The sequence below is a fragment of the Brassica oleracea genome, chromosome C6, assembly GCF_000695525.1.
Source record: "Brassica oleracea var. oleracea cultivar TO1000 chromosome C6, BOL, whole genome shotgun sequence".
NCBI lineage: Eukaryota > Viridiplantae > Streptophyta > Magnoliopsida > Brassicales > Brassicaceae > Brassica > Brassica oleracea.
Window position 1 is genome coordinate 19,348,496 of NC_027753.1, and position 23,546 is coordinate 19,372,041.

The following is a 23,546-nucleotide window of genomic DNA, read 5'->3' on the forward strand; positions in this document are numbered from 1 at the left end:
TAAATTTTTTCGAATATACAGTTTGAATCAAATCCTATCAAGTTGTTATCGATTATTTGGTGTGAAAGTCAAGTTAGTGTAGATTTGATCAAATCTTTTCTCAATGATATATTTCAAATGTTCTTTAAGGTAAGGATTATATTTACAGAATTGGTAGATATGAATATTATATATTTAAATTCAAAAATACATATGATATCTAAGTTCTAATCTTATTAGAAGAAGACTTGTTAAAACGTAAAATAGTGAACATGAGATGATTGAAGTTTATATACTGACAATATTGTGTTCATAATGCCAGGTTTCTCTAAGTCTAAGAAAGAATCAGCCAACTTGGAGCCAACTATTATCTATACGAAAATGAGATCGAATAAGAGTTATTGCATTGATAATCTAATTATGAGGCAAAGAGAATAAAAAATATTTATGTCTTCGTATGATAATGATGTTCGTAAGATATCAGAATCAATCAACTTAGAAGCAAAGAGTATAAAAGGCGCCAAGTATCATCTATACGATAAGAGGTCCAATGAGAGTTATTGTATAGATACCTAAATTGTATATAACACTCGGTCTCGATTTAAATTAATTCGTGTCAATATATTGGTTTACTTTTAATAGATAACGGTTTAATTTTAGTTATCCGGTTTTATTTGTAATAGCAGCGTGTCATATAATAATTAAATTGTAACAAACTTGAAATGATCCATAAATAAAGCAGTTTTCTAACAGACTTCAAAGAGTCCAAAATTTAATGACAACTTTTGTGGTAGATAAATTTAGGACTCTATTTTAATAAAGTAGATACGAAAATTACTTATCTTTTAACTAGTTATCATAATAGATTCTAACGCTTTTCGATTGTGCCAAACTGTGTTTTGAAAAGTATTGTGATGACAGTCAGAGTAAAATATCATTTTCAATGTAGAACGGAGTTTGTCTTTCCTCTCTTTCTGCAGAGCCTGCACACATTTCCCATCCATATTTTCATGTCGAAAAGGTAAAAATTATTTCTTCTTTAAGCATTTGCTTTCTGATTTCAGGCTTTGTATAATTCAAAATCAGCTTCAATTCATGCCAAATAAGTAAGTGCAAGCTTCCCAACGTGTTCTTCAGACTTCGCTTCCGAAGAGTAAACCAATACAGTTGCACAATCAACCTTTGCATCCCTCAAAAACCAAAATTGAACCAGTTTAATCACTACATTCTGAACTGAAATGGTAGATAAAAATGTTGTAAAAAAAGACCAAAAGCTTGATGTTTAACACTTTTACCATAAGCTGTTTGCTCCGGGTTGCTCAAAACCTGAAAAATCTCTCCTAGCCCATTTCATCACAAAAGGAGACAAAATAATGCAAGAGAGAATCCTCAGCATTACATCCATGAGAGATTCAGTAAACAATAGAATAAACCTCAAGAAACAGTAGCGTTTTAACAAAAACACCTTCTCATCAGCTGAAAGTTTTTAACAGTTTAAGAATAGCCAAAGTTCTTGAGCCTGAATTAGATTCCAAGCAGGAAAAGTTTCAATTTTTTTTTAACTCATACTATATTTTTTAAGTAGCAATCTTTTTATTCTCAACTTCTAAAGCATCAAATTTGAGGTACACAATCTCACAGCGCATTCCACTCACAATTTGCAATCTTAAGTTTATAAGGTAAAAATGCAAAAGTGCTTAGAAGCTTTTCATATACTATTTTACATCTCGAGCTTCCTTCAGCTAAAAACTGATATCAAAACATGACTTTCATATGCTGTATACACAGAGAAAAGTTTACTGTTGTGTGGATGCCAATATATCTTTTGCCCATCTCTTCTAATATAATCCTACCTGATTAACCATCTTAAACATGGTAGCTGAGGACCTGCTCAATCGTGTTAGCTAAATTGCATTGAAATTTAGATAATCAAAAAATTAATCAAAGTAAGAGTCTTAAAAATGTAAGGGTTCATGAGACTAATAATTTGTCGATAGTGAACTATTAGGATATATTCTATATATCGGAAAGTAAATATTTGTATATCTTCCATTATAGATTTGGGATTGCCTAGCAACCGACTTTGTACGTGTATATAAACAAGGTCGTTGACCTAATGAATGATATCAGAAATTCCCTACTCTAATTTGTCATGGTATCAGAGCTCAAGATCTGAAGACCTAAAATTCATATAAACGGTTCTTGCTTCTCAAACAAGTAACCGCTTCTTTTAACCTTATCCTATACTCTGTTCTCTTTCAACTAGAAAACAGAGATGTCGATTGTTTCATCTGATCAAAAACACAAGACGATTTCACCTTATGATCTCACATCGAACGATAACCCAGGAGCCGTAATCTCACAACCCCAACTCAATGGTTTGAACTACGACGAATGGGCTATCAACTTCCGTATGGCTCTCAGCTCTCGGAAGAAGTTTGGGTTCCTTGATGGGAGTATTCCTAGACCAGAAACAGGATCTCCTCATCTCGAAGATTGGGTAGCGAATAATCATCTACTGGTCGGATGGATTAAACTGACGATCGAACCAAAGATACGTTCTACGATCTCCACACGAGAGATTGCTAAAGATTTGTGGGATATCATAAAGAAGCGGTTCTCGATCAAAAGTGGCGCTCGCCTACAACAACTTCGGAACTCGCTAGCAACCTGCAAGCAGAATGGGTCCACGGTAGATGACTATTTCGGACGTCTAACAAGGATTTGGGATGGCATTGCAGAGTGCATGGAAACAAAACAATGTGTATGTGGAAAGTGTGAATGTGACCTCAACACAGCACACGACAAGGAAAGAGAGACTTTGAAGGTTCATGACTTTCTGGCGGGTATGGACGATTCCGTTCATGGGGTTATTAGATCCCAACTGTGCGCTATCACACCTCTGCCAGACCTTGATAGTGTCTATCAGACGATAGTACAGAATGAAACAATACGTGCGGCTTTATCTCCTGATGTCCCTGTTATGGGATTTGCAGCTCAAGCGTCTGGAACTAGAACCGCAGCTCCTGTTTGGACAAAAGACATCTCGCGACAGGGAGGAGCACATGGAGACTTCTCTCGCAGTGGACCGGGAAATCGTGATCTTGCGCGAACCTACACGGTTTGTGGTAAGAAGGGACATGAAGCTAGCTCTTGCTTCAGAGTAATTGGTTATCCGGAGTGGTGGCCTGACAAAACTCGAAATCAAGTTGGTGGTAAGAATTCTCAAGTAACTTCAACAGGACGTGGTAGGGGTATGAATCCTCAAGCAAATATCACACAGATACCTGCCGCAAAATCAGCCGCGATGAGCTCGAATGTGGGGATTACAGACAGTGACAGACTGGGCTTGCTAGGCCTAACAGATGAGCAATGGAGTGTTGTTCAGAAGATGATCAACTCTGGCCAGTCAACTTTGCCGTTTGTGGGTAAGAAAAATGACGAATTATGGATTCTAGATACAGGTGCAACACACCATATGACGGGACGCATTGAGTTGATCGAGGATGCTAGAGATATTGCTCCTCTTTCAATTCTCTTACCGGCCGGCAAAGATTCACATGCATCAAAGCAAGGGACAGTGAGACTGACATCGACATTGTCCCTGCAGAATGTTTTTTTCGTTGAGGGATTTCACAAGAATCTCATATCCTTTGGACAACTCATCACTGAAACTCTCTGGTTGGACAGGTCACTGATAAATTGATGATTTTGCAGGACCGCAATACGAGGATGCTGATTGGAGCGGGTGAACGAGAGAGAGAGAGACTGTACCGGTATCGTGGGTTTGAGCAAATGACATCTTTTCAGGCGACTGTCCAAGCAGATTCAGTTTTGTGGCATCATCGATTGGGTCATCCATCATCTCAGATTACCGGGGTTGTCTCAGGAGTTAGTAGTAGTAGTAATGATTTTTTACTTAAAGATTGTGACGTATGTCTTCGAGCTAAACAGACTAGACAATGTTTTCCTACCAGTTCTAATAATGCAAAAGAAGTTTTTGATTTGATACATATTGATTTATGGGGACCATATCGTACAACTGCTTTCTGTGGATCAAAATATTTTTTTGACTATTGTTGACGATCACTTGCGGGCTGTCTGGCTTTATCTTCTGCCTGATAAGCAGCTTGTATCTCAGCAGATTCGTAACTTTCTGGTCATGATTGAGCGCCAGTTCTCGAAGAAGGTTAAAACTATACGAAGTGATAATGGTACGGAATTTACATGTCTATCACGATTCTTTAGAGAAGAAGGAGTTATTCATGAGACATCGTGTGTATACACGCCGCAGCAGAACGGTAGAGTTGAGAGAAAGCATCGACACATTTTCAATGTCGCTCGAGCACTTCGTTTTCAAGCTAATCTATCGATTGAGTACTGGGGTGAGTGCGTTCTTACAGCAGGCTATCTCATTAATAAGACGCCCTCAACTTTACTTGGGAATAAGACTCCGTTCGAGAAACTCTATGGTCATGCTCCAGGATACAAACACTTGAAGGTTTTTGGGTGTTTGGCGTATGCTCATAACCTAGATCATAAAGGTGACAAGTTTGAATCTAGAAGTCGGAGGTGCATCTTTCTAGGCTATCCATACGGGAAGAAAGGGTGGAAACTGTTTGATTTAGAACGACAACGTGTTTTCACATCTCGTGATGTTGTCTTTCACGAGAAGACATTTCCGTTTGCGAGTAATGTACACTCCCCATTGTTGAATGAACAATCTTTATTGCCTCCGGTGATGGCACAGACTGAAGGTGTATTGGACTCTGCAGACGTTACCTATGACTCTGACTCAGCGAATGAGAATACTGAGACAGTTGAAGTAGATGTCACACATGATACGGAGCAGGTAGCTCCAGTTACTGAGACAAACATGCCCCCAATAACAGACAATGCTGAGAATGTGGAAGTAGCTCCCGCAGATGAATCACTTGGTCGTGGTCGTCGAACTAAGACTCGGAATGTGAAGCTCCGTGATTTTATTGTTGATACTATTCCATCTTCTCCTCCCTCTTCCTCTCTCGTCTCACTCTCACCTGCTCCTCAGCCTACCTCAGGTAAACCTTATCCCATATCGCTAACTATGTTTCTTGTGATAGATTCTCACACAACAGTTTTTGATGGCTTTATCGACCTAACTTTCTGGTCATGATTGAGCGCCAGTTCTCGAAGAAGGTTAAAATTATACGAAGTGATAATGGTACGGAATTTACATGTCTATCACGATTCTTTAGAGAAGAAGGAGTTATTCATGAGACATCGTGTGTATACACGCCGCAGCAGAACGGTAGGGTTGAGAGAAAGCATCGACACATTCTCAAGGTTGCTCGAGCACTCCGTTTTCAAGCTAATCTATTGATTGAGTACTGGGGTGAGTGCGTTCTTATGGAAATCATCAAAAGGAAGGGATCGACTATGAGGAAACTTTTGCTCCTGTGGCAAAGATGAAAACAGTGAGACTATTCTTGGATCTTGCTGCGAAAATGAATCATGAGGTTCACCAAATGGACGTTCATAACGCGTTCCTCCACGGTGATTTACATGAAGAGGTATACATGAAACTTCCACCAGGCTTCTGTCCTCCAGGCGAAACGCGTGTATGTCGTCTTCAAAAATCTCTCTATGGTTTGAAACAAGCTCCCCGGTGTTGGTTTGCCAAGCTGGAACAGTCTCTTCGTGCTTATGGTTTTCGCCAAACACGATCTGATTATTCGTTGTTTGTCTACGTATAGAATGGCGTTACACTACGGATCTTGGTGTATAATGATGACCTTATTATTTCTGGAAACTCCTCCGATGCGATTAAGACATTTAAGGATTATTTGTCTATGTGCTTTCATATGAAAGATCTGGGTGCAGTTAAATATTTTCTTGGTTTGGAAGTTGCTCGTAATCCCTCTGGTATTTATCTCTGCCAGAGAAAATATGCTACAGACATCGTTTCAGAATTGGGACTTCTTGGCTGTAAACCGGCTGGTTCACCTATTGATCAGAATCATAAGTTGAGTCTTGCAGATGGACCTTTACTAGCTGACCCTGAGAGATATCGCAGGCTGGTGGGGCGGCTTATCTACTTGGCAGCCACGAGACCTGATCTGACATATGCGATTCATGCATTATCTCAGTTTATGCAGAAACCACAGACGGATCATTGGCTTGCTGCATTAAAGGTCGTCCGCTATCTTAAAGGGACACTTGGGCAGGGAGTTCTTCTTCGTGCAGAGTCATCAACTCATGCGAGTGGATGGAGTGATTCAGACTGGGGCGCATGCCCGATAACACGGCGGTCACTTTCGGGATGGTTTGTTCAGCTTGGATCTTCCCCCATCGTGTGGAAAACAAAGAAGCAGGATACTGTTTCTAGGTCCTCCGCGGAGGCGGAATATAGGGCTATGGCTGAAGTTACCGCTGAACTTCGTTGGCTGCGAATGATACTTCGTGAGCTTGGGATCGAATACAAAGAACCTATGTCTTTGCTGTGTGATAGCAAGCCAGCTATACACATTAGCTCTAATCCGGTGTTTCATGAACGTACAAAACATGTGGAACTTGATTGTCACTTTGTTCGGGATGACATTGTTCGTGGATTTACCAGACCTATTCATGTTTCAACCAAGAATCAGCTTGCAGACATTCTTACTAAAGCATTGGGAAAGAAGGAGTTTGATGCATTTTTAATCAAGTTGGGCATAGCAAATTTGTTTGCTCCAATTTAAGGGGGGTATTAGGATATATTCTATATATCGGAAAGTAAATATTTGTATATCTTCCATTATAGATTTGGGATTGCCTAGCAACCGACTTTGTACGTCTATATAAACAAGATCGTTGACCTAATGAATGATATCAGAAATTCCCTACTCTAATTTCAGAGTAATTTCTCATGAACCTTGTAGAAACAGACATTTTGCAAACACTATCTCAGCCAAATATATATATAGAAGTTTGTTGGTAAATATAAGCAATTTTAGATTTCACGGGTTTATATTGGGATAAATGAAGATGGTGTAAAATAGAAATCCATATTAACTTGATACAATTTTTACATCAAGGAGGCAGGAGCTCTAAAAGCCAATAACTATCATAAGTAACCTTTACATAAATAACCATTAATCATACATTTTACGGCAGTCATACCTATCATACTGAAGGTTCAAATAAATGAGTTATTCCATCCAAGGCACTGAAGAATAACCAAAGAAAGAAAAAGAAGAAAATTAAGCAGCTGAGTAGAGGGTACATTAGACCAGCTAACTTTATCCACTGACGTTCTTGGTGCTTTCTTATGCGTATAATACAATTTTCTTAGTGATCCAGACCACACCCCAAAAGTAAAATTGTGAGACCGAGTTTCATCCACAAGACTGACAGTAAAAGAAACAAACAATAGTAAGTTAAGAAGCACCTTATAGCAAATAGTTCACGGCTTGATAGAGGAAGAGCAACACTTCTCATTCTTTTCGAGGGTCCACTTGGTAGCACACCAAAACGACTTTCAATTATGGCATGCAAGGAGCTCCTACCTATACGGGTTATCAACTCATCCTCTCCATTGAGCTTAAAAAAAAACAATAGATTCAGATGCCGAATTGTTAGAAGAATTTATTACGGTCATTCACAATACCTTGTGAAAACAAAAACAAAAACACAAAACACAAAACACAAAACAAAACTAAACTTGTTAAAAATCTAATCCCAATTATAAGAAAAAACATGCGACATCAATCTACGACTAGATTGTGAGGCAGAGCGTCTTTCTCCGGGATTGTTGCCTCGATTTTAAATCAGGTTCACATCTCTAAAATCTTTTGCTGGACATCGCATGCGGAGGTTACGATTGAACTGAGGGATTTGTTCATCTATGATCACGAAGATTTGTCATCACCTATGAAGAGGAGCTCGAGTGAGACTTATTGTCCATAGACGCTGGAGAAACACCAAACTGTTTCGACGAAAGAGCGACTGGATGGAATCATCATCGTTGTCTTCTCGGTGGAGCTTGGCGGAAATATAAGTAGAAGGCAGTAAAGATGAATTGAAGAGGAAGTAGTTGGATTGATTGCCATAATTAACATCAGTTACGTAATCGAACAAAGCGGAGCAGAAACGTTACCGCGACGGTTTCACATACGGCGGTCGTTGACGAAATCCATGGTAAGTGAAGATTTGTAACTAAATGGACACATGTCACCTTCAAGGTTTGAAACTGCTAAAATGTCAAAAGATGTGTCTTTCTATTTTATGAGTTTTTCATGCAATGGTTTTAAAATGTTTTTGAAAATGTGTAATAATGTGTCTTGTGATCCCTAAGAATGTATTTTTCAAAATATAAAATAAATATTTAGAGATGTGTCTTTTGATTCTGAAAGTTGAATAGTTTTTAAAAAGTTGTTAAAGTGTCTAATGATGTGTTTTTCATATTATTTTGCAAATATATATGTTAGAAAAATAATTAAACAATGTATATTTTCAGAATTTTAAAATATTTTTTAAATATGTATTAAAAATATATACGAAATAAACAAAAAGACAATTTCTTTAAAACCTATGCAATGTTTATGATGAAAGACGGATCATTATATATTCTCACAATCTCTTAAAAATCATGAAAAGACACTTTATTAGATGATAATATACTCTTTAAAAATGTTTGTACTTTTTAGGATGAAAATTTACATCATTATAAAAATACATATCTATAGGTATCTTATAAACTCTTAAAAATAAATATAGTTTTTAGAACGAAACACACATCTTTTAGATAATTTTTAGAATGAAACATTCTAAATGTCTGTGATACACCATTGAAATTTTTGGGGAGGAACTATTATTGTAACCGTCAGTGATTATAGCGTTTAGTGATGAACCATTGTAATTTTTAGTGTTAATCATTGAATGTTTGATTGTCAAACATTACAACCTTTAATCTTTTATATAAATAATTGTGACAAATTATAAATCACAACCAGAATAATAATAAAGAAAAATAAAACATCATAATACTCACTAATATATTAGAGAAAAAAAAAGAAAGATTCTTTGTTCAAATATCAATAAATATATATGACTACTATTAATAGATTAGAAAGGCACAAATTTGGTTGTTGTTTTGAAAATTTAGATGCAACTTTTGTTAATGCAAAAAACAAGAGCTTGATATGTATTTTAAGTGAGTAGCGAATGATTTTGTCCATAATTATATGTATATTATCTAATTTTGAGTAATAATCATTATTAATATAAATATTTTGAATAAAATGAGAGAAGTAAACTAGAAATATAGGGTTAAGTATACTTATGTTTGGTTATCTTCGGATATCCATTTGGGTTCGGATATTACCCGTTCGGATTCAGATATTACTTGAACTGGTCAAATAAGTAATTTGTTTTGTTGTTCTTGAATTAGATGATTTTTATACCGAGCTGATGAATATATACTTGACAGACATTTATATTTCGAGTCTGCACTTATATTCTATAACAGCTTGATATATTAGATTTGAACACTAATCTGTTAATATAGTTTTCCAGTGATTTTTTTTTCAAAATTTTAATTCTTAGATATGTATCTGGAGTGAAACTAATTTTTACTGATGTCTATTTTTTAAATTGACATTTATGTAATTCACCGAATTTATAGAAGAAGTTAAAAAAACTTAACTCATATCAATGAAACAAAGACGGGAACGAAAACACAATTTTATAGAGGTAGAAAATGAAATCACTTATGAAGAGTCAATAGTAAACAAATAGAGAGCATAAAACCTAATCCTCTTTCGTCATTATATAATCGATGTTGTCTATTTGGTTTTGGGGATTTGTGTCAGCCGCAAAACTTAATTTTTTTTGTGTGCATATGAAGTCTTAAAAATAATTAAAATGAGATGTACTACGTTAACTATTCAACAACGATGATATATTTAAGAGACCAACATTTGTATTCGTCATTATATAATCGATAAAAATTGTAGTATCGCAAAATGTTAAAACTATTTGATAAATAAATATTATTATAAAAATTCATCATGCGCATGCGAATGGATTATCACCTAGTAGGACTATTGTTATACTTGCAAAGTATTTATCAAATTAGATAATTTACATATAATTAAGGTCCATCTGCAACGCTGGTATGAGAAGATAGTATCTATAAAATTATAATGATAATAAGTTCAAAAAGTATGAGAGAAGCAAACATTTAGGAGACGATCGTTTCTAAACATAAGCGAACCTCTGAAGAACCCCACAAGCACTCCTGTTATTTTTTAAGTGGCTAAGTTTGTTTAAAGAATTTAAATATAAATTTGTAAACAAACAGTATTAAAATTATTAATATTTTATTGCTAAAATACTGAGAGAGTATGTTTACCGTTGGGCATGCATGCTCTTATATATTGCAAAATTTTGTCCACAGCCTTATATTGTGTGTTGGGAAAAGATTGAAAACAAGTTCAATTGACATGAACCAAATGTTCAGTGTAAGATAAACATATTTTAATTATATACTATTCATTATAACTTGTCCAAAAAAATAAATTTATGATATACAATCCATTGTAACTTGTACACAAGCTTCTCCATGTGTTTTCCATCTATGTTTTCAGTCCTTGCCTTTTTCATCAATCCATGTCTACATTTTTCTATTCATGTATTTTCGATTACATGTCGATATTTGTCCTTTAACATTTTATGCCTATGTCCACACTTTTTGTATAAATACTAAAATATAATATATATATATATATATATATATATTAAAATAGATTTTTATATAACTTATTGTAATAATTATATTTATTTTATACATCTTAAATTTTGAGAATAAATCAATTGAAAACAAAAGGTGAATAAACAATAATAGCATAAAATATAAAATAAGCAAAAACCTAAAACCATTCTGTTATATCACCACCCATATTCTGAGTCCTAGTTTTTTTGTAGTGTTCCAAAAAAAAAAAAAAAGCAAAAAACAAAAAACTGAATATATGATGTCAACGAAACCTTATTCATTAGTTACTTCCTAAGTATATTTCTCTATGCTCTTGTTTAAAGAAAGGACATTTTTACCAAGTAACCACATCGTTTTCTGTGAATGTGCTCTCCATGCGCATTGGGACTGAGTGTAAAGAAAGTGTAAAATGTGTCCTATTAGGTAAAGCACTCTATTATTAATAGATTACCACTACAACTAAATTGTCCATATCAAAACTATTATGTGGCTTTATCACATGAACAGAGAGAGTCCCAGTTCCAAGTTCGACACCATCCCCGTGAATCCAGCTTTAACTCCAAATCTTCTGTTGTATGGAAAAAGTAAGCGTTTTGCTACCTGCAAATATAAAGTTAGAGCTGCATAGACCGAATTAACACCAAAACCAACAGAGGTGAAGTATATAGTTTTCTCCTCAACGTGCCCATTCGTCAAGGAAACCTTAATTGGTTGATAGGTCCTCTTGAGCAACACAGAGACATGATGCAATGCAAACAGAAGAAAATAGGTGCCATTTGAGACATGTTACATGGGCAAGTGTATCTAAAAAATGGAAACAGATGTGATATGCTTTAAATTTAAGTTCCTTTATTAAACTAGAATTTATATTTCTTGATTTAGGAAAATATTTAGCATTTAACTCTTTCCTTAGCGCTCTATATGTAGCATGATCAATCAAGTTTGTGGGACTCATCCACGCCAGAGAGATCGTTGGATGAGTTTCAGTTCTCTTTTGGTGTTATAATTCTGATTTGCCTAAAGACATGACTACTAATCAAACAGAGGGATGTCTGGGTGAAAAGTTAGATGGTGTTCAAGCTGGTTTGAAGGGTGTTTTAGATCGAATTTTGAAGCAAACAGAAATGGTTGCTGCAACTCATGTGGAAGTAACTCAAGAAACGCCTACAGATTTTGTTGTGATTCCTATAAAAAGAAGCCATTGTTTCATAAAGAAGGTTGACGAATTCAAGGATCAAGAAACGGAGTTTCAAGACTTAGATACAGAGGGAGAAGTTGTCATTTTCAAGTTCCAATCCCAAGTTTCTGAGAAACAACAGCTCAAACTTGATTGTGCAAACCAACATATTTTGACTGATACTCCACCTCATCTGGATTCGGACGAGGATGAGGATGATTTCATTGTTTTTGAAGGGCGTGCTTTGAAGTGAACTCCTTGTTTTATTTGGTCACCTTCCGAGTCCAGCATCGAGGTGTGTTTTAGTTTTATGTTCCTCAGGATATCTATATCTTTTATTAGTTTACTAGAGTGCTTTGCTTTAGTATCAGGATGGGATCTTGGCATCTTGCTTGGTTCTCATCCAAGCTTAGAGAGAAAAGGAGATCTGGAGGGATATTGGCAAGGTTATATTAAAGCCTACGGTTGTCATTTGTAACTTTATTATATTATTGAGATTTGAGATCAAGTGACAAATAACCAGACATGAGTTTTAAAATCCACCCTCGCACACAAAGCTTCCACAAACTTATAGCATCACAACACAAAAAAAGTCAACAACCTCTCAGGCTTTAACCTATTGAGAGCATTTCTCCAGGTATGCTTTCCAGCCTTCAAGTCGGTACTCGTGAGCCGTCTCTGCTGGGTTTTCCGCCTTTATGATTCCCCTTCCCACGATTATAATATCACTTCCCCTCTCAGTAATCACCTGAAACAAGACAACAAGAGCAACCTCACTTTATATTCCCGAGATCACCACCTAAGCTACTAACAAAGGTTAGGGGGAGGGGAGAGACTCACAGAGTGTGGAGTGTTATACTGTTGACCAAGTGCATCACCACCTTTCACCATCTGAACACCAGGCGTTGCATGAATCATAGACGGATACACATACCCGCATTTCCAAGACGCAGGATTAACCGAGATGAATCCCATCACGAAATCCGAATGAGCCTCTGCGATCTTCACGGCTGCTGCAGTGTAGTCTCCTGTAGCAAGGTTACCAGCAGAGCTCATCTCAGCTAGCAAAAGTAGACCCTTACCACGAGGCATACCCTGAATGCCCCCAAAATGTTAGTAAAAACGAAATAATCAAATGAGAATCCAGTAACAAATGAATACATACATACATACCTTTAACTTGAGGCCATCCACGATTCCTGGCCCTGATATTATGTGAGCGTTTATAATATCTGCCCACTCTAATATTTTAAAGACGCCTCTGCAAACAAACCGCAGCAGATAAACTATATGAAAATCATCAATGAAGAACAATAAGTGACATAACGTAGAAAACTTACCCTTCATACTGCATCGTGACGGTGTTACCAATGTCTGCAAACTTGCGATCCTCAAATATGAGAAACTTATGCTTGTCTGCGATCTGAAGTAACATCAACAATCGATCAACAACAGCCAAATCATAGCTAGTTGGATGATCTAGGGGAACTTAAAGAACTTCAGTATTACTATAGCATACGACTTATGTTTCTATCGTAGAGAGATTACATCGGACTACTGTTTTAAGTAGTACTATCCCTCATATAACTTCACTATAGCATATGACTCATGCTTCTATCGTAGATAGATACAACATACTTTGTGCAAACAAACCTATCAAATAATCAAGATGTAACCAAACATACCGCACGGAGTTTAGAGCCAAAGTCAGAGGTGAAATCAGGCAAAATGTCAACATGAGTCTTCAACATACATATCTCTGGTCCCACCTTCATCAACACAAACATTTCAAAGATCACTAACACATAAACCATATGATGCACATTCAGATAAAAAGAGTCAAAAGAAGAGAGATTCTTTACCTTGTCTGCAATGTCAAGCAACTCAGCAGCAGTTCCAACATCAGCAGCTAAGCAGAGATTAGTCTCTTTCTTCATCATAACCTCAAACAGCTTCTTCCCCATGGGATTCTTACAAAGCTCCGACCTTTCCTTAAACCCTAAAACCCTAGCCTCAGCCTTCACCTTCTCCACACTAACCCTACGATTCTCCTCCAAAAACTTAATCAAATTCGCCTCCACCCCCTCTTCAATCTTCCCCTTCTCCCTCAAAACCCTAACCATATCCGTCAACCTAATCATCGAATGAAGCTTAATCCCATTCTCCTCCAGATTCTCCCTCCCGCCCTGCTGCCTATCGATCAACACCACCGCGTCGCTAACCCTAAGCCCAACCCCGCGAAGAGGCGCCGCCGTCTCCAGCACGGACCCACCGCTCGTCACCAAATCCTCGATGATGAGGCAAGTCTGATCCTTCTCGAAGACTCCTTCGATGGCTTTGGAAGTGCCGTAGTCTTTGATCTCCTTGCGGCGCATGAGCATGGGGATGTTGTTGGAGACGGAGACGACGGTGGCGATGGGGAGGGCGGTGTAGGGGACGCCGCAGACGACGTCGAAGGAGGTGGTGGGAGGGAGGGAGGAGATTAGGGTTTGGGAGATTTGGGTGAGGAGGGAAGGGTAGGAGACGATGAGACGGAGGTCGATGTAGACGGGGGAGTAGATTCCGGATTTGAGTTTGAAGTTGCCGAATTTGACGGCGCCGATCTCGTGGAGCTGGAGGATTAGGGATTCCATGGCTGACATTATTGTTGTTATCGGATGGATTCTCTGAGGTTTTGAGAAATGAGAGGGAGACTTGGCAGTGACCGACTGCACAGTGGAGAGTCTGTGCGCTTTTTATACTTTTAAGTTTTGTTTTTTTTTTATGGGAATTTTTATCAATAATCACAAATTCTTTTTCACAAAATTTAAAATAATAATAAAAATCAAATTATAGAAAAAGATGAAATTCATACAATTAATTAAAAAAATTATATAAATTTGGAAAAACAAATTTTTATGTTTAAAACTATAAAAATATAAATTTTGTTTTTTTTGTTGAGTTTAAACTTTTTAAGCATGGATTTATGACATATCTGGTTCACATTTACATTTGATTTTATATGTTATTATAGAATAACTTATTTTCCAACTTACTTCTATTTCATACTCCGAAATATTAACTATTGTTTTTTTTCTTTAGATTTTAAAGAAATAACATATTTCTATTTTTTAAAGGCATAAGAAAATTCAAATCTCTATTAGAATTCTTCTATTTTGGAAACAAAACTGAAGAATACATTAAAAATGGTATAAAACAAGTAAGTCTGCTTCGACTATGCACAAAGCTTCCCACCTTTTGTATTCTTTGACTAACAGATGTTTTTTTTTTTGGCGTTCAGATTCCTTACCTGCAGGAGAACACGATGGGTTGAAGAAGAAACAGGTTGTGAAAGATCACATACAGTAAAGAGCCTCTTGGGTCTTTTGTCACATGCATGCCTGAAGAATATTTTCCTATTCTTGCAGTGTGAGACATTTTTACTTCTCCTGAAAATAGACTGATTGTTATGAGTCTAGTAGTTATGTTTGTCCTTGGTGATTTGCTTACAGAATACATATGTTATAAGAGATCATATCTGGTTTTAAAAAGAAAATTGTAAGAGCAAACTACATGAGTTTTCCAAAATGTTTTCTCATGGAAATACGTGTAATAAGAAAGGATATTCAACAATTCAAAACAAAACAAAAAAACATCTAATTACATGAAAGGAGTAAACAGGAGATTGTTTCTAGCAATGTAGAGAGATGTTGCCTACGCTGCAGATTTCCTCAGGCTCCTCTCTAACACCGCAAACCTAAACTGATAGTTGACAAAAGCAACACCTGAACATTAGTTACCAATAAATCTGTATACAAGCCCATATATGAACGAATATGAAATGGCATGGGACAATATTATATACTTCACAACTTTCTTTTGTTTCCTTGGGATGCTTCAACAACCCTCTCAGCAACAGTGCTACTGGATCCTGAGTTGGATGCATACCCTAAAGCAAGTGAACCTGCAGGTACATCTTCCTCTTTTGCCTTCTGCTTAATCATGCGACTCTCTCTTGTGCTAGGAAAACTCCCTTTTACTTCAGCTCCCATCTTCGAAGAAGATGGTGATTCTAGTCCTTCCGTATGCTTTGCCGCATACATATCAAAAGGCCTATGAAAGAGCAAATGAGCCACAGTTCTGTCTGTGGGATTGGTTACTGTTTCTGTGTCTAGCATCCCTGCATATCTGTAAGAACAAAAACAAAGAGCTAGCTACGTAAACCGCATACTGTATTGGTTTTGATGATGAAGTTTTATCTAAAACGCAATCACCTAACAAAAAACTGTGACAGCACATGAAAAGAGTATTAATGCATATGCTTCCAGCATTCAGATGGTCTTTACTGCGTAAATTGATTCATTCAGAACAATGGACAATATGCTAATAATGGATAAATAGTTTTTCCTATCTCACACTTTATCATACATAAAAGGCTACCCCACATTCACAAAACTGTATGTGTGTATGATCTAACTAAGAACCATATATATATATATATATATATATACCATATTGATTAATATGCATAGATTTGCTTACCTATATCTGGATTTTTCTTGAGGAATAACCTCCCGGTCATCTTGGCTACTCTTATTACTGTGGGGTGTATCACTAGTGTGATGTCTCTGACCTGCGCTATCAGCCAAACGGAATAAGCTATCCCTTATACAAGTCCTTGTTTCCATATCTAACTGCAGGTCAATAAGTAGTATTAGTTACTACCAACATAAAGGCCAACTACAAAGTACTGTAGGATTATGGCTTCATCTTTTTATAACATAACAAACCAGTTGAGTACCTTTGCTACAACATCTTGAAGCCGATAAAGAACCGAGAATTCTGATGGATTATCAACAGCAGCAGCAAAGTTTCCAGAATCATCTAGTTCCAGAGATGAATTGGGATCAAAGGAAGGTATTGCAGTTAGCCCTTGAAGACTAGTTTTGTCGACAAGCTGAGTAATGGACTGATCTGCTACAGGAACCTGGTGACGAAATTGCTGTTGTTGTCTCTGAATAGCAAGCATCGCCTGCATTTGCTGTCTGCGCCTAAGTTTTTCTAGTTTTTCCTGCGGCGTCATTGTTGAAGGTCGTGCACAGACATCTGTTACCGTGTTTGCAGAGATAGCAGAAGCAGGGTTGTAGGAAGGATGCATCAGCTGATTCTTGTTAACATCAGGACATTGGAAGGCTGAAACTACATGCACAGCAGAATATGGATTACCAAAACCAGAAGTAGCCATGTATTGGTTTGGCATCTGTGGATAATGTGATGTCCCAGACCCTTGAGACTCACTCCGCAGATTGACACCCATCAAAGTTGATCGTGACGGTGCCAACTGGTTTACAAATTTTCTCCTTGACCTCTGACCGTATGGATCTTGAAACGATCCTGCCTCACAAGTCCCCAACATTTCCGAAAGCTTCATCATTTTGTGTTGTTGATATGGCTGAACAGAAAGGAAAATGAAAAGAGGTAAGACTTAATGGAACTGTAAAAATCACTATGCATAAATAAGAATCTAAGGGCATCCGCATTTGTGAGTTTCTCACCAATTATATTAATATATTATTGGGGAGCCTCGTTGAAAAGCTGAGAGACTCATGTGAAAGTCTCTCATTACTACGCAATGAATCTCTCAGTTTTTTCTACGATACTCTCTAATTAAATATTAATATAATTAGTGAGAGACTCACTAATACAGATGGCCTTAAAAACAAACCGCATTGATGGAAACTATGCAACAATACTTTCTTTGATTCAATTTATTATAAACGTGTGGGCAATATCTCGAAGTCTGCAGTGCATAGTACCTGGTCATCAACTGAGGATTGACTCTTATGCTCATGATATTGCTCAGCTTTTGGGGTTACACGAACTCTAGGCGCACTTTGGGATGATGGACCACCATTGGTTTCTCCAGTCAATGGAAACTGCTGGTTCTCTTGTTGCTCAAACTGAGTTCTAATGTCCAATCCTAGATCTTGAGAGTCCAAAATGGATGGTAACGGCTTGGATACATCTTTAGAAGAAGACCATAACTCATCTGCACCGCTGAGACTGCCATCGCCAAATATAGGGACATCACTACTGCAAAATCACCACTTGTGAGGATATTGTGTTAGACAGAGAACCCATTAGTAGGCAATCCAGAGGTTGGTTACACCGCATAGCTCAAGCAGGATGAGAAAAAGACATACCTGAACATTCGATCAAGATCATCAAAGCTACCAATGTTAGCCCATCCATACTCATCAAAATCACCATGCTCTTTACTCTCATCAGTGCTATGAAAAATATCAGGGCCTTTCCCAAGTTCAGACGTTTTCTCTGGTAAAAAACAAGGCGACCACACACACAACTTTAAACATGATTAGAATTTTCAAGAAACGTACCCAAGTAAAACAGCACTGTTTCAAGAAACGCACCACTTCTTGTTGAATCATATCTAGCTGGCTCACTCGAACCTGGTCCTGGATCAGCTTTTCTAGCATTAGATACTGATGAGTCAGGCCATGAGGTCATACACTCAATATTTTGCCCTGAACTGCTCCCCCCCAGCTTACTATCATGAAGGTGAGTTGTCTTCTGCTCAGCTGGCTTAACTGCCTTATTAGATTCTTCGCCCTGTTCCTTCCTGTTTCTTACTTTAAAAGGCACAATATGGTCGCCTGTCTCTCCGTCGTCACCCCATATCATATTAGTAAGCTGAAACAAACAGGTTAAACAACAAGGGATCAGAGACAAGCAAGTAATGACATCTACATGAATGTAGAACATGATGTAAGAACTCGAGACCAAGCTCAGATAACTTGTAAAAATTCAGATCCTCCTTACTCAAAGCCTAAACCTTGCTCTTGCCTGTGAAATGGGGATATAAGGCTACATAGCCATGAAAGGTTTCATCTACATGCGACCAAAACTAAAACAGAGAGGAGAAGCGTGAAAATAGAATTTACCTCTTCGTCGTCCCAATCAAACATGACTAGAGAAACAGAGTCCAATCACAGACCCCAAATCACTCTCCCCTCTGATTCCTCCTCCACACATCGCCGACTCCACCACGATAATAAAAAAAAACACCCACAAAAGAAAAAGTCGCTTAACGTAATTCTCAAGAGTTAAAAACCGATAAAAAAATAAATAAAAATAAAAATTAAACCGAAAAAGAGTAAGCCTGCAAAAACCTGGATTCAGAATCCTTCATGCTGTTGCTTCATCTGGATAATGGGAAAAAAATAAAAAGAAAAGGAGAGTTACTACATAAAGAGTTTTGGGAAAGTGTGGCCCATTTAGGAAGTGTGTCACGTGCCGAACGAGTGGCTGAGAGAGTATGGACGGAGTTAGGATGCCACGTCACACGAGAGTGCGTATCTAAACATGTGGCTGAGAGTGTGTGTCAATAACTACGACATTTCCACTACCCAGCTCACGGCCACCTCTCATTTTGACTTTCACTTGCTCAGGTCTATTTTATTTTCCCCGCTTTCAAAAATAATAGTAATACTAATAATAAGAGATATACACAAACTTATACGGTTATATTTTTCTTTAGTTTTTTAAATAATATATTTTTCGTTAGTTAGTAAATAAAATAATTTCGGAACTTTTATTTGAAAGGCTGGAACCAGGGTTCGATTTTTTAGATTTGGTGGGGTAGAAGAAGTTAATAGAGACCACTAGTTTCGGTTCTCCTTTGTTGATATAGCCACGTTAATCTTCTTTTAATAGAAACACTTTAATGTTTTTTAATAAACCGAAATATACTTGGATTGATTTACTTAGAAGAGAATGAATCAGAGAGAATTTGTAGAATATACAAAAGCCGAGTAAAATTAGGTGATTATGCATTATATAACCTAAAGGTATAAAGCTGTAGATGGTTGTGCGTAAAAGGATGATTTTGCCGTAGATATAGATTACTGTTTACTAACATGATTTTAATAATTTAAAGCACACAAAATCTCATCTATCTATGTAGAAAATTAGAATAAAGTACATCTATTTTATTTATAATGATTATGGTAATGTTCGTTTGGTGCTCCACAGCGTCAGCATCTAAACGTTGTTTGTTTTCCTGTTGCATGTTGCATGTCCTGCGACAGATCGCTGTGACCAGACACTAGTGTTCTACGTTTTAAAATTTTGAACGCCAAAAATTTCAGTGTTTCGATCTCTCCTCATGCTTCTCTTCGATCTCTCCTCACCGTTTCTTCAAAGTCATCATTCTCATCTCTCTTCGATTTGTTGCTTCACGGGAGTTAAGTTTTCTGGCAACAGAGAGTAAACTGAGTAACTGGCCTCTCTCCCTCTCCCATGTCTCTCTCCGTCTCTTTCTCTGATCAGCGTTTTGCATTAGGATTGTAGAACATCTAGATTAATTAAGTTGGCTGTTGGGTTTTATATTTTTTGACATGGCTTGTTTTTGGTTTATTTGCTTTTGAGTGATTGGAGTTTCACTTGCTTTAACAGTGAGAGTGTTCTGTAATAAACGTATAAACATGAATGTCATATTGTTCTGTTTACTCCATTTTCTTACTTGTTTCAGTTGATAGTCTTTGAGACTCCAAGGCTTTAAAATCATCATTAGGAATCTAAGTAGAGATTGAGTTTGTAGATGAAAGTGGAAACTGGGATTCAGTTTGTGGCTTTGATCGTTTATTGGAATCATCATAAAGTTTGTTCCTTTACATACTCGTTTATGATTGGCTTAGATTTGTATTTATGTTTTCAGATTTGGACACAAATCACAAACGAATGTCAAAGAGGTATGGTGACTGAACCACTTAAACCCTTTTCATCAGTTTTTAACCTTTTCATCAGTTTTTATATATAACTTTACTAGGAGTTTTCCGGCATGCCCGTGCGGGTGTTAATTTTTTGTTTTTCAAGATTAGTATTTTTTTATGTGTTATCATTTAATTAATTGTTTAGGTATTTGAATATTTTTAGGATCCTATTCATCAGAATCGAACCCGAATTAAATCTGGTAATATGGTTATTTTTGGTTATTTGATTATTTTTAGACTATTTTTAGTTTGGATTCAAAATACCCAAATCGAATTGGTTAATATTGTTATTTTTGGTGCAAATATCCGAATCTGTTTTAAATATATTGGTTTTGGATATTTTTAGGTTTCTACACATCAAAACTGAATCCATTCGGACTCGAGAGGACGTTATTTGAAACCCACCAAAAACTTATAATACGCGAATGTAGTTTAATTTCAAAACTCAAAAAAACGATACTCAGACGAAACAACTCGTAACTGAACGGATACCCGAATGTATATACTGATCTGTAAGCAAATAAGAAATACTTTGTTAACCATTTTAAATTCTTGTCACAAATGGAGCAATTTCATTCAAACATGTAGAATTATTGTGGTTAATATGTAAATAAATGTTGTTGAAATATTATAGTAAGAAAATTAATGAAGTTGTTAAAAAGAGTGAGATAAGAAATGTAAAAATATAATAAAACACTTCAAAATAAGTAAGTTATGTTTAGTACTTCTGTAATAAACGATGTCAATTATTTAGAAAATATAATAAATTAATTGATTAGAATAGTTAAAAATGAAATGAAAATATATAAGAAATCATTTTAAATAGATAAGTATTAATTGTATTGTACTTCAGTTTTAATAGAATGGATAAAAACAAATATTAACAATACATAATTGCCTAATTAAGTTATAAATGTTCATTTTATTTAATAAAAATAATGTACAATATTATTAAAAATTGTATTACGAAATCTATATTAACTAACTGAATTTTCTGTTGTTACTAAATGTATTATAAATACCTTTAAAACATGTAATAAATGTTTTAATATTTTCTTGTAAAAATTAATAACAATCATACAAAAACACAATTGAAAAGTTAATTATAACTTGGGCCATAGAAATACATAATTTAAGGTATAAGCCCATTAGGTTTCTGTAACTTTTTTGTAAGAGAATATACGTTTTGAATCATTTAATACACATTGTTATTCTGTGAACTATGAGTATGAGTTCAATTTTATGGTTACAGATTTTATGGTTATTGATATACAAATTAACTACACCTGGGCCAATAAAATGGGCTTTTCGAATTGGGTTGCAATATTGCGTGTCATGTTAGAGCATCCACATCAATGAACCCCCACTTGGGGTTCATTGGAATTTTTTATTATTTTTTGGTGGGGTCGGAAATAGTAATGAACCTGTATTGATTTTCTTCTTCCATTAGTGAACCCGAACATGGGGTTCTTAGAATTAAAAAAAAAATATTTTTTTAAATTTTTCAATACATTATTATTCAATAGTAGGAAAATCATAAACATGGAAAGATTATTCATCTTGATTACCGAACATTTGCCATATATTTTCAACTAGATCAGCTTTCAGACGGTGATGTATCTGTTGATCCCGAATTTGATTGCGAATGCCACGCATTTGACCGACATTAGAAAGGCTTTCCGTAGAGGAGACGACATCAACCTCGGAACTTCTGCTTGATTCTCCTGATTCGAATACATCTGTATCATACTGAGTGAATCTGTCTCGTTCGTCCTCTACTATCATGTTGTGCAGTATGACACAACATCTCATAATCCTTCCTATCTTTTCCTTGTCCCATATTAGTGCTGGGTTTTTAACTATTGCAAACCTCGCTTGCAATACTCCGAAAGCACGTTCGACATCTTTTCTTACGGCTTCTTGATGTTGAGCAAATAGCTGTGCTCTTGGAGTTTGAGGAAGTGAGATTGATTGGATAAATGTTGACCATTTCGGATAAATTCCATCGGTAAGATAGTACGCCATACGATAATTGTGGTTGTTGACCTTGAAATTAACTTTAGGAGCTCGACCTTGTAAAATGTCATCAAAAACTGGTGACCGATCAAGAACATTAATATCGTTGAGGGTACCTGGAAGTCCGAAAAATGCATGCCATATCCACAAGTCTTGTGATGCCACCGCCTCTAAGATAATTGTCGGCTTTCCTGAACCTCGTGTGTACTGTCCTCTCCAAGCTGTTGGGCAATTTTTCCACTCCCAATGCATACAGTCGATGCTGCCTACCATTCCCGGAAACCCGCGTAACTCTCCAATATCCAGTAGTCGTTGAAGATCATCAGCTGTAGGTCTTCTTAGATACTCATCTCCAAATAATTGTATTATCGCATTAGTGAAATTGTCCAAACATAAAAGTGCAGTACTTTCACCTAGTCGGAGATATTCGTCATACGTATCTCCTGATTGACCATACGCCAGCATACGTATAGCTGCTGTACACTTCTGAAGTGTAGATAGTCCGTATCTTCCATGGGCATTTCTTCTTTGCTGAAAGTATGGAACTTCATTTGTTAGAGCATCCACTATGCGAAGGAACAATGGCTTGTTCATTCGAAAACGCCGCCTAAACATTTCCGGTTGGTAAGTGGGATTTTCCTTGAAATAGTCGTTCCATAGTAGATTGTGTCCTTGTTCCCGATCTCTTTCGATATAAGTTCGTCTCTTTGGTTTTTTGGCTTGAACATCAACTAGGGAGTTGACAATATTATCAAATTCCTCATCGAACCATTCTTCAACAGCTTCATCTACGCCATCTGACTCTGATGACGACATTTTTTTTTAGTAAAAATATGATTAAGTGTTTTAAAAAAATGGAGATAGAAGAAGT

At 36.5% G+C, this 23,546-nt stretch overlaps 3 protein-coding genes across 4 annotated transcripts; all 3 read right to left on the reverse strand.

Moving 5' to 3' along the window:
- Positions 1-12,353: 12,353 nt before the first annotated feature.
- LOC106296458 (uridine 5'-monophosphate synthase) lies at positions 12,354-14,605 on the reverse strand. The gene is made up of 6 exons (XM_013732591.1): positions 13,751-14,605; positions 13,574-13,657; positions 13,229-13,311; positions 13,062-13,149; positions 12,729-12,983; positions 12,354-12,636 (listed from the first exon to the last, which is right to left on the reverse strand). Exons 1-6 carry the CDS (start codon positions 14,528-14,530, stop codon positions 12,505-12,507), a joined length of 1,422 nt encoding a protein of 473 aa, XP_013588045.1. The 5' UTR covers positions 14,531-14,605; the 3' UTR covers positions 12,354-12,504.
- A 782-nt stretch (positions 14,606-15,387) lies between these two features.
- Positions 15,388-19,147, reverse strand: LOC106300363. Of its 2 annotated transcripts, none has more exons than XM_013736493.1 (9): positions 19,058-19,147; positions 18,830-18,926; positions 18,299-18,578; positions 18,071-18,200; positions 17,684-17,960; positions 16,669-17,319; positions 16,410-16,561; positions 15,733-16,055; positions 15,388-15,629 (listed from the first exon to the last, which is right to left on the reverse strand). In XM_013736493.1, the coding sequence occupies exons 2-8, from the start codon at positions 18,851-18,853 to the stop codon at positions 15,734-15,736; spliced, it is 1,836 nt and encodes a 611-aa protein (XP_013591947.1). In that variant the 5' UTR covers positions 18,854-18,926; positions 19,058-19,147; the 3' UTR covers positions 15,388-15,629; position 15,733. The 2 variants fall into 2 exon arrangements, with proteins under 2 accessions (XP_013591947.1, XP_013591948.1); XM_013736494.1 differs by having other exon boundaries at positions 15,407-15,629; positions 15,816-16,055.
- Positions 19,148-22,162: 3,015 nt separating this feature from the next.
- On the reverse strand, positions 22,163-23,491 carry LOC106297668 (putative nuclease HARBI1). The gene has a single exon (XM_013733866.1). The coding sequence runs from the start codon at positions 23,489-23,491 to the stop codon at positions 22,211-22,213; it is 1,281 nt and encodes a 426-aa protein (XP_013589320.1). The 3' UTR covers positions 22,163-22,210.
- Positions 23,492-23,546: the final 55 nt, after the last annotated feature.